The sequence below is a fragment of the Larimichthys crocea genome, chromosome XII (genome assembly GCF_000972845.2).
Source record: "Larimichthys crocea isolate SSNF chromosome XII, L_crocea_2.0, whole genome shotgun sequence".
NCBI classification, from domain to species: Eukaryota; Metazoa; Chordata; class Actinopteri; family Sciaenidae; genus Larimichthys; species Larimichthys crocea.
This window is the reverse complement of record NC_040022.1, coordinates 16,917,249-16,932,334: the sequence shown is the minus strand read 5'-3', so window position 1 is coordinate 16,932,334 and position 15,086 is coordinate 16,917,249. Positions and strand designations below refer to the sequence as shown.

At 38.7% G+C, this 15,086-nt stretch overlaps 1 protein-coding gene across 1 annotated transcript in view; it reads right to left on the bottom strand.

Annotated features, from left to right (window-relative positions):
• Positions 1-15,086, bottom strand: part of clstn2a (calsyntenin 2a) — a 137,237-nt gene that overhangs the window by 57,933 nt on the left and 64,218 nt on the right. Inside the window, exon 2 of the mRNA XM_019255077.2 lies at positions 11,359-11,481. Within this exon, the coding sequence (XP_019110622.1) occupies positions 11,359-11,481 (123 nt within the window). The remainder of the gene's footprint in view (positions 1-11,358; positions 11,482-15,086) is intronic.

Below are 15,086 nucleotides of genomic sequence, written 5' to 3'. Positions count from 1 at the left end.
AATCAACAGATAAAAGGGTGTGGAAACACATCCTGGAGGGGCCATCTCCTGCAGCAGACAGAGGTGTGAGAGGGGTGGCCCTCAGGTATAAATATCTAGGTGTCCCCATGCTCTGGGTCTTTCTTCATCTTTGACCGCTATGCGGGTTGATTGACCTTTTCTTTGCGAAGAAAATAAAACCGTGTCAGCCGGCAGAAGTCTCTATTTCATTCTTCACCAGCAGCAGAGATTGTTCCACAACAGCTACATATGTGATATCAGGCTTTATTACACGGTTTTGTTGAATTCTACTTTTGAATAGAACACCAATGCTATGGACACAGTTTTGATCATAGACTCTGGAGAACCACAGTGGATTCAATAAAATCAATACAATCATTATTTAATTAATAGCTTGTGTGAAATCATTGATTTTTAGTAATTTGCTGTATAAAAAGTGGGATAATGTATAGCGAGTGGGTAATTTTTTCAAAATAACTCTTGACAGGATTATGCAGGGTGGGTCGTGCAAAATAGTGACTAAAGCTGCATTACCCAGCAAAAAGTCAGCATGTTATCCAGTTGGTGATCCATGCATAGTAGAAAACACACACTTTATTTTTGTAATGCAGTGTAGAACTAGTTACCTACGGTATTATCTAAGGAAAAATGTAAGTTCAGACTGTTTTCATTCTAAAATAACCCTGTTTCAATGTTAAGTTCAGACTGTTTTCATTCTAAAATAACCCTGTTTCAATGTTTTGTATACATACAGGTTCCTTTTTCATATTTCATAATAATATTTTCATATTTAACATTACAAGAGAAAAAGTAGTTTAGTATTAGGGCTAGCTGATGTAGAATCTAACATTATCTCAGGTAATGTTGGCAGTTGATGAAATGTATTCCCCAAATCTAAAGAGAAATTTACCCTAAACTCTTAAAGGCATCAGGACAAACTTCCAAAGAGTGGTGAAATAATGCATGGGGAAACTTTTCATGAGCAATCTTACGAACTAATGTGTTAGGTAATGTGTTTTTTTTTTTTTGATGGCAATAACTGTAGCTAGCAAAGCAGATGTGAAATTGAAATTAAAATGATCTTATGCACTGATCTTTTGTTCTGTTGTTGTTCTGCCATATACAAGTATGAAAGTAGGAGCACCAGTTGCAAAATGTGCTTTATGTGCATGAAAAGATACTTTTTCATTTAATAAATAACCATAACCTCATAGACGGAAACACAAACAGACATAAATATGCAAAGCCTAAACTTATTACAAGTGAAGACATACGAAAATGAAATAGAGAGCATTTGAGAAATTGGAAAATAATCACATGGTGTCAAAAAAAATTGAGAGACAGATCCAGTGCAGAATGGAAAAAAAAGGGTGCAAAAGGGTAATAGGGGAAGGGACTGGGTCCTCCAGAAAATCAATCAGAGGCTGTGATGCTGTGAGAAACTCGACAATGCATTCATGACAGAGCTCCAGTGGATCATTACTGGACATGTAATTACTATGAACATCTTAAGTGGATCCAATTAGCTCGCCTAAACAGTACAGAGGCATAGTGATCCCCAGCATTACCCCCATTTGTCAGTGTGTTCCAGAAAACATGGCACATCATAGCATATCTTTTCAGAAACTAAAACGTGACATTTTTTAGGTCAATACAGATTGTTTGATGCTGAAACACATGTTTAATAGAATACCTTTAATCATCACAGTAAAAAGTATGTGATGGCGTGAAAATCCATCCTGTATTTATATTACCTTGTTACTCGCACTGTGGATTCATTGAAACAAGACGTGGATGCAATCGACCTCACTCGAGAGTAGCTCAACTCAATAATGCATAATACAAGATAGCACAGTAACAATATTCACTTAGGGTCGTACACTCTATCTGTCTTGTAAATTTAATACAAAGGAATAAAACCTTAAATAACCCTGTGTGAGAGTAATAGTACAGTCAAACACAGATGGGTTCTGAAGCGGATGGAGTAAGTGTAATCCATTATATCATGTTAACAACAGAAGGCTGTAAACATTTATAGAAGCAGTCTACATACTCAAATTCGAACACACATCACCTGCAGGCCAAGTGACAAGTGTGTTGTGGAGACCACAAATTGCTTAATCAGTAATAAAAAGTGTCTTTCAATTTCCTTTATCTCTCACTGAAGTGGCTTTTTAATTAGGACTTTTCATAACACGATGTAACCACTCTTGAAAATACTGAGTGAAAACAAACTGAGCCAATGAAGGCATAATGAACTTGGTTGCTGCATGTCTTTCTAAGGGTGTGTATCTCTTCCGATAATTAGATACATATCTGGATACAGTGATCCATGATCCAGTACAAAAATTAAGACAAATCTGCAAAGAGTGTAAACTCAGATACACTCAGAGCTTGGTCAATACAATTAGATTCACATGTTTTTTGTGTTTTTAATGTTATTTCAGATTAGATTTAATAGGACTTGACATTTTTACTTTTTTATTATTTTAAATTGGATTGGATGGATATTGGATGTTTCCAACATGTATTATTCTGCTTTTAGTTACAGCTATAATATCCCTTGTTTCCATTTGAACTATAGCTGTCCTTAGCAAAAAGCATAAACAATTAACTCTTAACCCTGGCTCCAGTCGAACACTGTCAACCACATCCTAAATGGACTTCCATTTACCTGAACTCCTTACATGAATTAACAACTGCAGCGCTAAAACAAAGGCAATTATTACTTGGTTTTACCAGTCCGACATATTTAAATCTCTCCGGTCATAAAGTCCAGTGATGTGATGACAGCACTTTCCTATAGCTGTAAGTCCCACACCACAAACTATTTCAATGATTTAGGTGAAATGGGATCATGTTTTATGGCAAGAAAACTATTACTGGTTTTCTTTCTGATGTCCTCATGCTGCTTCAGCTCAAAGAGGCTTTACTTTTTGCTAAAGTAAGTTAACGGCTTGCTGCTGACTGCTGCAGTTAGCAGTTGTGGGAATGTTTGTGTTTACACCGTGAGCACAGGAAGAAAATGGAAATGCGCTAACCAGCCTGAAGAAACTTTAAAGGATGATGAGGAAGCCAACAAGAAAATAAGACAAGAGAGTGACTAAGCAAGAAGGCGTCAGACAAGAATAAATCTCAGTAACTAACAGAAACTCTGGGTATTACTCAACACATGCTCCCCCTTTTTTCATGATTTTTAATGCACTATCCCATTTTGATTTAACTTTTAAACTTCATCTGTTATAACTGGATCATTTTTGTCAACATCAACCTTAAAACACTAAATAAATATTGAGACCAAATGCAAATCCACAGGAGAAACTAATGAAGCAAAAATCATTGATGAAGAGCAACTTCTTCCTTTAATTATATTCAGTTCTGATAATATTTGATATTTTACTTTGACATTTAATGTGAGGAAATTGAATATTTTAATAGAATTAACATTTTAAAAGTAAAATGTCTCTCCATCTCAAAATTAAAATCGGAAAACTTTCAAAGCTCTTTGTGGACAAACAACAGATGCTGCAGGGAGAGTGACTGGCAAGCCAACCATCATGGGGGCAAATGTGCAGGTCAGATATGAGGTCAAGTGAGAATGAATAAAATGTGACAAACACGATATCTGTCATGCTCATAATAGGATGACACCGTCTCAGGCTCTCACTCAAAATAGGACTGTGGGTTAGTTCAAATGAAGATCTACTGTGACAACGGGGGAGCAAGAAAAAGAGCAGGGGAGGCAGCGAGGGGAAACAAAAAAAGGATTGAGAGGACTGAAAGGGAGAGAAAAGGGGAATGTAGCTCCAGCTGGGAGCAACCACAGAGAGATGGGCGTGGAGGCGTAGCATTGAACCTCATATCCTAAGGCAAGGTGGAGATATCAATACACGCATTCTGACAGCTCACTGAGAGACTCCTGCTCTGAACAAAAAAAACAAAACAAAAAAAGATGTAGATACAGTACGAGGAGAAAAGCTTGCACAGACAAAACTCTAAAACTCTAAAACCACAGTGGACCACTTTTTGTGTCCACACCATTGTAGGAGGTATTACATACACACATGTAAACACACAGAGTAAAGGGATGTGGTATAATAAAGCATATTATGCCATAACGTAGTGTCATTCCAGTCTGTGTAAGAGGTGTATTACTAATACTGAGCAAACCAAATGCTGTACAAACTGGTACTGCTTTATTAAAGGTAAAGCTTGACTTAAAAGGTCAAGTTTATACAAGATTTAGGAGGATACTTTAGCAGAAATTGAATATAGTATTCACAGCTATTTTTTCATTGGTGTATAATCACCTGAAAATAATAATTCTTGTGTTTTCATTACCTTAGAATGAAATCTATATATTCACAGAAGGAATGGGTCCTCTTTCTCAGAGTTGAAGCGCCATGTTTTTACAGCAGCCCTTTAACTTTAAGCACACCATTGATATAATATCACCATAAAGTTGTTGCTGCAAACATGTCAGCATACTTGCCTATTTACACATGCAGCAGCTTTCATTCTGAGAATCACTCGAGCAGCTCCGTGCTCTGTTCTGTTCATCAGCCGGACATTAAATTTGTCTGTATGCCATTTGGTGCAGGGCAGGTAAAATACAATGGACTAAACCAAAACAATAAATGTGTGTGCTAGAAAACCAAAAGAAGGAGTTGAAAGATGCTAAAAGGGTCTAAAAAAACTGAGGGAACCTACAGAGTCATGGAGGTGATTCTCTGTACATTCCTTTACACATAGTCATCAATTAATGTGATGTTATTATTTTATTTAGGGGGGAAATAAGATGTTGTCATGCAGGTCTGCCAATGTTGGCTGCAGCAGATAGAAATCACGCCTGCGGGTAAGTGCGAGCCCTCCAACGACCACACAGAATCTTTGATTTTTTGCGTCTGTTTCATGTTTCAGCCCTGCCTCGCTGTTACCTCACGACTAAGCACCCGCTACAGAAATTTAACAGTTACATAAAGGCAAAGAGGACGGAGCGAGGTAGACTAAAAGTGAAAGAAAGAGAGGTGGGCAAAGTGATGTGTTCCTTTTCTCCTCAGGGCAGACAGAAAGACACCTGCATGGTTTGATCAGACTGTCCCTTCAATCCTCTCACTTATCCTTTGATGATCCATCACATAATTTTTTTCTATTACCCCTGTATGTCTCTCTCTCTCACACACACACACACACACAGACACACACTAACACACACAGACACATATACACACTGCATATCCCTATTTCCTAGATCTACCTTTGTTGCTCTCTTTCATCTCCCCAGCTCTCTCCCTCTCTCTTCCTCCTTGTTCCGCTTACGCTCAGCACCTAACCACCTCACCACCTTTGAAGTGTGTCATAGCTCCTGCTTTGTCAGAGTCTACAGTTTAATTAGCACCTCTGCTTTTGTCACCTTGGTGCAGTTTCACTTTCAGGTAGTCACTGTAGTCAGATGGGGACTGGCAAACTATTGTTATCATGTGAAGATGCAGCAACACAGTCAAAACTTTATCCATGATCTGCAGTAAAAGTGTACTTTAATGCACTTTAGCTTCTCTTCTTTGTTTACTCCCAACTTCGATTCTTCTCATAATAATCTGTGTTTAGATTGTAACAATATGCCATCATGCTGTTTCTGAGCAGATGGAAAATGTTTTGGGAAGTACACATGTACAGTGTAACAAAAATTAGTTGTTGTCGTTGGGGTAGAATTGCTTCCGCAGAGAGCAAAAAGTCAATACAGCTGTAAGTGAAGGAGCATTAGGCGGCGATGAGCACTTGTCGATCCACCTAGCAGTTTTAAATATGACTCGAGAAAGCAACAGAGAGCTATGGACCACTTGATGTTTGTGTCTTTATTGCAGCAACTGACAAAAACTGACGTGATCATTCCTGACAGAAAAGCAGAAATATTGAAACTTTTCACGCACAATTATTCAACCATCCATCACTCTGGCTCATTAACGAGTCAGGTGTTGTAAATAATGCATGCCCGCATCTTTCAAACAGCTTTTCATTACAAAAATCATGCTCACCACCAGCTTTGAAGTTATGATAATATGTCTGTTTTCCATGTCATACTACAAGCAATAAATGTATTTTGACTGTTTGTGGTAAAAATAGGATGACTGGCAATGGCATGACATGTAAATTATTTGTATTTTTTCTTTGTTTTCTCAACAAAGTAACTGTGAAATTGAAAGAAACTTTTCATAGAGGAAAACTGTAGAATTTGTAATGTATGTTAACATTTTTGACATAGTGGATCAACTTTCGTGCACAAATAAATACGGTTTACCTTACTTGATCAGACTAAAATCTCAACACTAAACAGGCCTGATGCTGACATTAGATAGGCTAATGGATTGTGTTTTAATACAGGACATTTGGGGAATAATGTAGCTACTAAGAAATGTTTACAAATGGATCTGTTACTACTTTTGTGTTTTTGCCACCAGATATGTCCAGCTACAGTGCTGTATTAATATTCAGGTACTGGCAGGATATGAAACACAATCCAGCTTGAGTAACAAATCCGTGAATTGTGCAGACACAAAAACATTGCACAGTAGTTTGTAACGCTCAGAGACATTATTTTACAACTCTTACAAAGGTATCATGGCTGCAGGCATTTTATCATTCATTGTGACAGTCACAGTAAACAGCAGAAACAGACCTTTGATTATAAAATTTATCCACCTGAAATGTGTGCTGGCATGCACCAACACAGCACAGCGCTGGATGACGTGTTGTGGCAAAAGCTGGATTCAACTTTTTTGTTAGATGATCCTGCGAATGGATGATAAAGTCAGCTCGAAGGTTTTATTCATAATAAATACGCCCTTTTATAAACAGTATGGTACATTTTTCACACTATTCCTTAGTTATATACAGTGATTAAAAAGCTGAAGAGCTACAGCCACATATGTACAGTACATGATTACATGTATAAATGTTTGTAAATGTAACTTGAACAGCATTAGAATCAGTGTACACATGCAAGGAATTTTACTAAAAACAGGGACAACAGCTAAAAGGAATAAATAAAACAAGCAAAGATAAAGAATAGACAGGACTGTTATGTATACAAATATTAAAACAAAAAAAGGTGTAAATATGAAGTATATACATATACAGTATATAAAAAGCATAATTAACCTACAGTGCAAATAAAAATTCTATATACAAGTCAAGTGTTTATGTAAGTAGTAAACAACAGAAATAATGCAAAGGAAATAAATATTAATTGATACACATGGAGTGGATGATTATGTACAGTATAAGCATATATTCATGCCATTGGTATATACAACATGCAAGATTTATTTTAACAGTGGCAGTGCAGGATGATATGTACATGTTAATAATGGTTCATTTCAAACTGTAAAGATATAAGCTATAATAAAAGTAAGTGGATGTTTTGGTTACTGACACTGTATGACTGATTTAACTGTCCATCAGAGTGATGAACTTACAAGCTGTCTCAGCATTGGCATTTCAGCCATCTCACGAGTGTCTGATACAACAGATACGGGTAAATCTGAATCGATACAGCCGTCTACACTTGCCACATAAATCTACACAAATCTGTTTTCTTGCGTCGTGCGCGTATATATCTGCAGTGACTATTAGGCTACAGATCTGAGCAGACAGCAGTGCTGAGGGTGAACGTATCCAACATAGACACTGACTAAGGACTTAAGTGCTGCTTTAGCTTTTTCACCCAGTGCAAACATCAGACTTGAGGTGGACTTTATAAACAACACAGCTACTGCAGAAAGAGGATTCATTCATTATTAGTAGATCAAATGAGTGATGTTTATGATCATGGTGATGAGGCAGAAAGTACAACAAAACATTTGACCTCACCCCCCAAAACAGAAAGTATAAGATCATTACAGACTGTAACTCTGTCCGTGAGTAAATGCTGAGAATGACGAGAAAATATCATCTACACAAATACTTTCACATACACAACAGTATGCACACAACCAATGGGAATAATCATTGATGTTTTTCGTCGCAGCTGCTCATAATGACCCTCTCTCATTTTCATTGTCCATCTGTCCCCTCCATTTTTTCCTCTCAGCTATCCATTCTCCCTTTCCCTCCAATTCTCCAACTACTTTTGTTCCTTTACCCTGTGTGAGTTCGGCAGTGGAAACAATGTACCACAGCACATTATTCTGGTACCATGATGAATTGGGAGAATCCATGCCTGTTGACTGTGGTCTCGAGATAAAGAATAAGTAAATGAAACTGCCTGCATGCCTGCCTGCCTGCTTGCCTGCCTGCCTGCCTCCTTGCCTGCCTGCCTGCCTTGAGTCCACTGCCACCGCTCCTCATGCTAATTTGATTGAGAACGCTCGATCAGCACATACTCCTCGACCCACACACCTTTGCTCCAAGGGAGGTGTTGGGAGAATGGGGAGGGGGTGCAGAGGATAGAGGATGCCATCATGCCATGCAGTAATAACAATTTATCTCCAGGATGCCTGTCTCAGCGTATAATGTTCAAGTTAGGCCCACTGTGGGTAGTTTGCATCAAAGTGAAATGTGGTACTGCAGGAGAGAAGGAGAGAAAGGAAGGAAAAGAATATCTGGATAAAAAAAAAAGTGAGGAGGGGAAATAGGTGAAGATGAGGGGGATGTATGAGGTATTCAGAAGAGGGGCACTAGTGATGGATGGCCAATGGATTAGGGAGAGGGAAGAAAGGATGACGAGAGAAAAATACAAGAGAGGAGAAAACAGGCAAGTGCTTAACAATCCTGGTCTGTGTTCCCACACTGCAATTAATGTGGAGCCAGAAGGACAGCCTACTCCTTTCTGCAGTAAAACAAAACCGGGATTGATGAGAGTGTCTGTAGTGCATAAGTGACTGCCTGTAAATGGGCTCACTAGGAGCAAAGTGTCGAGAAGGAGAAGAGGAAAAGGGACGGTTGGATTGAGAAGGGAGGAATGTGGCACTAGGTGGAGAGAAAGGCACAAACGGACGGAGGAACCGAGATAAAGATTCGAGGAGTATGTGTGAGTTTGTGCAAAACACAGGGAGATCTGTAACAGCAGACAATTGCAAAGGAAGATAAATTGGGACAGAGCTGCTCTTTTGATGGCCATTTTTTTTTCGGAGTCTCCTTGGTAGCGATTGTGTGAGTTTAATTCATTAGACCGCATGCAATGAAAAACAAGGGGAGAAATATTACCAGTCAGCAGCCAGTGCACAGCTCTGCTTTATTCTCTGGAGCAATATTTCACCCAGCTTGACCTTCTCAAGTCAACAAACCAAAATGTTAATCATGGAGAAAAACAATCAAAATTAATTTCCTCTTTTGTCTGGTTGCTCGATGCAGTGTCATTAAACCTTCACTGTGTCACGGATTTGGTTGCTAGGGAAAGCTACGGACTGTAAATTTCTTTAAGTCTGTACTGCTTGGTGGGAGAGGAACAATGTCTGTGAGGAATTCAGTATCTCCACTTTTGAGAGATAAATTACAGTAAGTTTAATTCAGTTTTGCATAATACTTGTGTATTCTGTACTGTATCTTGTTTTATATTTTGGTTGGCTAAATCTAAACCTAAAGCCATTAAAAAGTCTTCATATAAACTACATCTACATATGACAAAGTATGTGGGTTATGATATTGGGCTACAAGCTTTGCGAGGAAAAGCAGAACAAAAGAGCCTTTAACATGGATACAGGCTGTTTCACACTCCTCAAGGTCAGCTATATTTACCCATTATTTACAGAACAGCTCACTCGTAACATTGAAAATACAAAATTATGGCTGTGCCATTAGAACAAAAACACACACAAAAAGGAAAACAGAGGGAGAAAAACAGCTGAATATCAGTTTTCCATGGTTGTCAGCCCTGGGATTAATAGGAGCCATTTCACCATAATGAGCTGTTAAGCGTTAGCTGCCAAAAAGCCTCTTCGTTTGCCTTTGAGTCTCTGAATACTTTGTTCAATTATAACAGCTCTCTCTGTCTTTCTTCTTACTCACTGTCAGCACTGCTGTACCTGCATGATGGCTGATTTCAGTTCGTGTTAGACAACGCAATTACCACCTGAAACAGTCATCTGGAGATGAGGTTTATTATGATGTCGTACTGTCATTATTACACATGTATCCTGTTCTGTGACAGACAGCTTTCGGTAAGCACTGCATACCCAGTACCCGGTTTAATAGAATTGCGGTCTGTGTGGCGTATTTGCCTCAAACATGAGAAGCAATCAAAAGTTAAAAAGAGCAAGTTGTTTTTCATGGAGTTGTGAGGAATTTTTACTGGCCTACAAGACTGTGGAAACCTTTTCTCCAACTTGAGCTACAGTAACAAACCATTCAAGGAATGCAGAGCATCTATAAATCTAGCACTACCATTGAATGCTGTGAAAGAGGACTTCTCCGGGTGAAGGCCCACTGTTGTTATGCATGGCAACCTACAATACATTTTAAAAAGAGTGATAAAGACTGAGTTTATTTTATGAAACCAGAACATTATTAAATGAATGGCATTGTGGTTAGGACCAAAAGAAGAACCAACTGCCACGATAGAAATATATATTCAGGCTGAAAATATAGAATAACAAAATTGTCTCACTTCTAGAGAGATGTCATTTTGTAAATTAAAACTTAGCTTTTTATTTGACAGCTAGGAAATTAACACTGTCATTACAAAAAGCTGGCATGGCTCACAAAAAGATCTTATGTTCTTCCACTTTGAGAATAATCTTTCGGTCAAATGTTAAATGAGGCAGTTCTGCAGCAAGAAAAAGGATGACGCATGGCTTCAATTAGCAGAAGCCATGAATAGATTCCTGTCAGGGAGGAGTGAAGATGTAACTCCAAATCTAAAACCTGACAAGATGAAAATAAATGCATTTTCATAAAGCTCAGTAAGTTTCCATTATTGTGATTTTAAACCACATCAAACCTGACAAACAAACAGTTTTAACAAGGTGATCATATAACGGTGCTGCAGCAGCTCTGTAGATTAACAACAGTATATCCATTTACAGTAAAAACAAACCAAAATATTGTTTAGTTACTTGTAAATTCTGTCTTTTTGAAAAATTTTAGACAAAAATGAAAAGGAAGTGCACTTGAAAAAAAGAAAACCATCTGCTGAGGGCGATAAATGGAACTCAGTCTCCGTAACAGTGAACAGTGAGTACAGAAAACTGTTGGATCATCTGTTTTTGTCTTGTGTGCGTGGGGGGATGTGTACGCTTGTATGTGTGTGTTATACTTACTACATACTATAAATGAGTGTGGATACTCGAGTGTGCACAGTGCAGTGTCAAGTACAGCAGATGTTTTTCTGTGTGAGTCTGTGTGTGCCTTTGTTTTTCTTACCAGCATAGGGGACAGGGGCATCCTTGTCTAGAGCTACCAGCGGAGGGTCCAGCAGCACCGTGTCCATGTTCTCTGTGATCACACCATGGTAAGATGTCTCTATCCACGGCTTGTGCTTATTGACTGTAAAGAGAAAAGGGGAAAAAAAGCATAAATGTGTGTCTTTTTTAATATATAATAGTGTAATTTCTTTCACACATTTCCATTTATAGGATTACAGAAAGGATCATTGGTGAAATTAGCATGCTCTGTTTCTACTGTACATAACTGTCCTGAGTCATTTCATGTGGACTGAGAATAACTAACCAGAAAGCAAGGAAACCTCCACTTTTTAAATCATGCCTGTGGTTTGTGATTTTTACAGATGACAGGAGAACTATTAGAAGTCCAAGGGTGAACACTGTGGAAAACAAATTAATAAAAAAAACTGACAGTTGCTGTACAGCTTTATACCTGTGATTGTCTTGCTTTGATAAGGGCTCTATGTTCTCCAACAAAGCATTCCTCACTTTTACAAGAGAAGAGAAGTAAACAACTGTTTTCCATTTCCCTCTCAGTTTGTATACACTAGATACACCCCCTGTCTTTAGTAACTCTCTCTTGCCTAGGGAGGTTGTGGACAGCAGTGTGTCTCCTCACCAATAGCTACACTGCCAACTGTGCTCAACACGGCTCTGCAGATCAAGTACTAACTGGGTCGAACCAGGTCTTTGTAGCATTTAAACTTATGATATCTTGACATAGTTGGGGTGGCTGTGGCTCAGGAGGTACAGCGGGTTGCTCACCAATCTGATGATTGGTGGTTCATTCCCCAGCTCTTGCCCAAGGATGCTTGGGCAAGATACTGAACCCCAAATTGCTCCCTGTAAGTCACCTTGGATAAAGGTGTCAGCTAAATGACTAAAAATGTAAATGTAGTTGGGTCTATGCCAAGCTTTGTGACTTGAGCTCTACATCTTTAGCTTTCCCCCAACACCATCACTGTTTTCTATGCATTTGTCATTGTTTCTTTTTATACCCGTCTCTCTGTTTCTGACTCTCGGCCAGTGTTGTACAAAATGGAGACTCAATCACCATGCCACACACATGATTGAAAGGTCAGAGGGATGAGCTGGAGATTAACGCAGATCACAATCACACATAGTTACTGAGAGTGTAAATTAAACTTCCTCCCACTCTCTCGCAGTGGGATCTCACAAGTCGGCAGACCATCAGTGTACAAGCCACAAGAACAACCATATGTGCAAATCCACTTCTGTGTACACACACACAAACACATTTACGCAAATATCTCTGGTGTGCGAGTGTCACTCTTTGCAGGGAGCCCGGATGTCAACTTGACCTTTCAATCCACTGAAGAGGAATGCTTTGTCTCATGCCAATGAGCAGATGACATGTCCAGCTGGCAGTGATTTAAAATGCATCAAACTCTTCCTAAAACCTCCTTGCAGCTTTTTCATCTGTTTGGATCAATTTCAGTAGTTTTGTCCTACTCTTCCATTTTCTACCGCAGCTGAGTTAACTGAGTTTAGAGAACAGGGTCAGAGTAAAAAAAAAAAAAGTAGGAAACACATGTTATCTCTTTACAAAAGAAACACGTTTGTTTAATAAATATAAATAAATAAAAACATGGCAGCTTATTATTTAGGGGAAAACGGGTTATTTGTGCTCTCTTAGACCACACATCGTATTGATGAGATGAAATGTCAATAACAAAATGCAATTATAGCCACTGTGTATTACTTCTCCATCACACTCGCCTTCTCCTCCTTCAATTCACTGAGGACACTCATCCTGCTGAGACTAAAGTTGAAAGTGGATTATAGAGACTGAAAGAGAACCACGAGGGAGGACATTATTCATACTAGCAGTCTCATCTCATGCTCATGCAGGAGACAGAAAGCACTGCAGCAAACAGCATGACTCTGCTCTGCTGGATAGTGGAGAGAAGAGAGTGGAGACCTGTCTTTGAATGCTGTTTAGGCATCTCTGCACCTGGAATATTTTACTTGTAATGGTGGAAAATAAGGGCATTAAAGGTTCCAGTGTGTACGATTTAGGGGGCTCTATTTACAGAATATGGTGGAAATGGAATATAATGTGCATAAGTATGTTTTCATTAGTGTATAACTACCTGAAAAAAGAATGATGTCAGAATGAGCCATTTATATCTAGAAACACCACGAGTACTCGTGTGTTCGAGTGTTTTCTTCAGTTTCCTCCTTCACGCTAGGAAGGAGAGGATGAGGCAACTGCATCTCTAGATGTCATTAAGCACTACACACTGGTCCTTTAAAGTATACTTATACTGTACTTACAGCTTTCTTTGGATTTACTTTTGTGTGTTAGTAAAATTTCAACTTGCTATAAAAGCAATGAGAAATGAGCTGAAACAATCTTACATAAAGACAAAACAAAGACCACATTAGACTGAGGCGCTGAGGTGACTATAAAACAAACTATAAAAATGGCCATTATTCAAGTGAGTCTTGCACCCGTAAATACATATTAATCCATCATGCTTGCATAGCATTTCATTTACATTTAAAGATGTCTTCACTAAGTCTAATATCAGCCCACAGCTAGTGCCGTTTACTCATGGATGGCAGGTTCAATTTCTAGCTCAAGGTCTTACATTTATCCCAAACAAATTGGGTGGTGGTTGAGGCAGCAGAGCTGTGACTCTTAAAAGGGAGTCTAATATAGGAGCTGTTTTGTAGAAAGAGCATACATCAGACCATGGAAATGGGCTATTTCCAAAATGGCTTTCATGACATGTAGTACTGTAAAGCCATTAGTGATGCGTTTAAGGTATTCATCCATGACACTGTTGTACTGAGCCACAGCATTGAAACAAAAATTGAGGCAAGCTTGCATTCGAAGAGAAAAAAAAACTGTGCCAGGAGCAGCTGCCGAGACAAAGTAAGCACTGCTGCAAAATATACCATTCAGCACTTTTCCGTAGGAACATCTTGAAACTCAACTAAGACTCAACAGCCATGCTGTGAGGCTGTACTGAAACGCTGCAGTGCCTTGAGCTAAATGCTAACGTCAGCATACTAATTAATACTCAAGATGACAGTTGTGAGTCATGGATATCCGTACAAAACTTTGTGTCAATGAGATTGTGACATACTTTGCAGTATATGTGAAAACTTATTCTAAAACAGACTTATGAATTGAGAAAGGTTGTCAGGATTAATCTTAAGGGAACCAATATCTGTACCAAATATCATGGCAAACCATCTATTACTTCTGGAGGTGTTTCACCAAAACACAAAATATCTGCTGGTGTCACTCAAGGGTCACCAAAGTCATTTGGATTCATCCTCTGGGGACCATGGATGTCTAAAAAAAGTCATCTACAAGCTAGCATGGCTAATAAAAAATATAATAACATGTGGTTCCCTCTTTAACAAGGTTACGAGTGTCATTGATTGCAATATGAATGGCGTCTTTGGCCATTTGCGAAGGAACATCTGCAGCCATTACATCATTACAGCATCAGACTGCACATTATGGAGGACTAATTCACTTAGTCGGAGAAACAGTCTAAAAGTGGATCTCGTACAGCACTGGATAAAATCTGTTATGACAGTAATATGAAGACAGAAATCCAGAAACAAGATAGTGCTTTCCTGTAAATAACATTACTGCAGGGGATTGTCAACTTGTCCATCCTGGTATCAAAATCAAAAATAACTGTTAGCGTCTTCCCCCAGGACGGA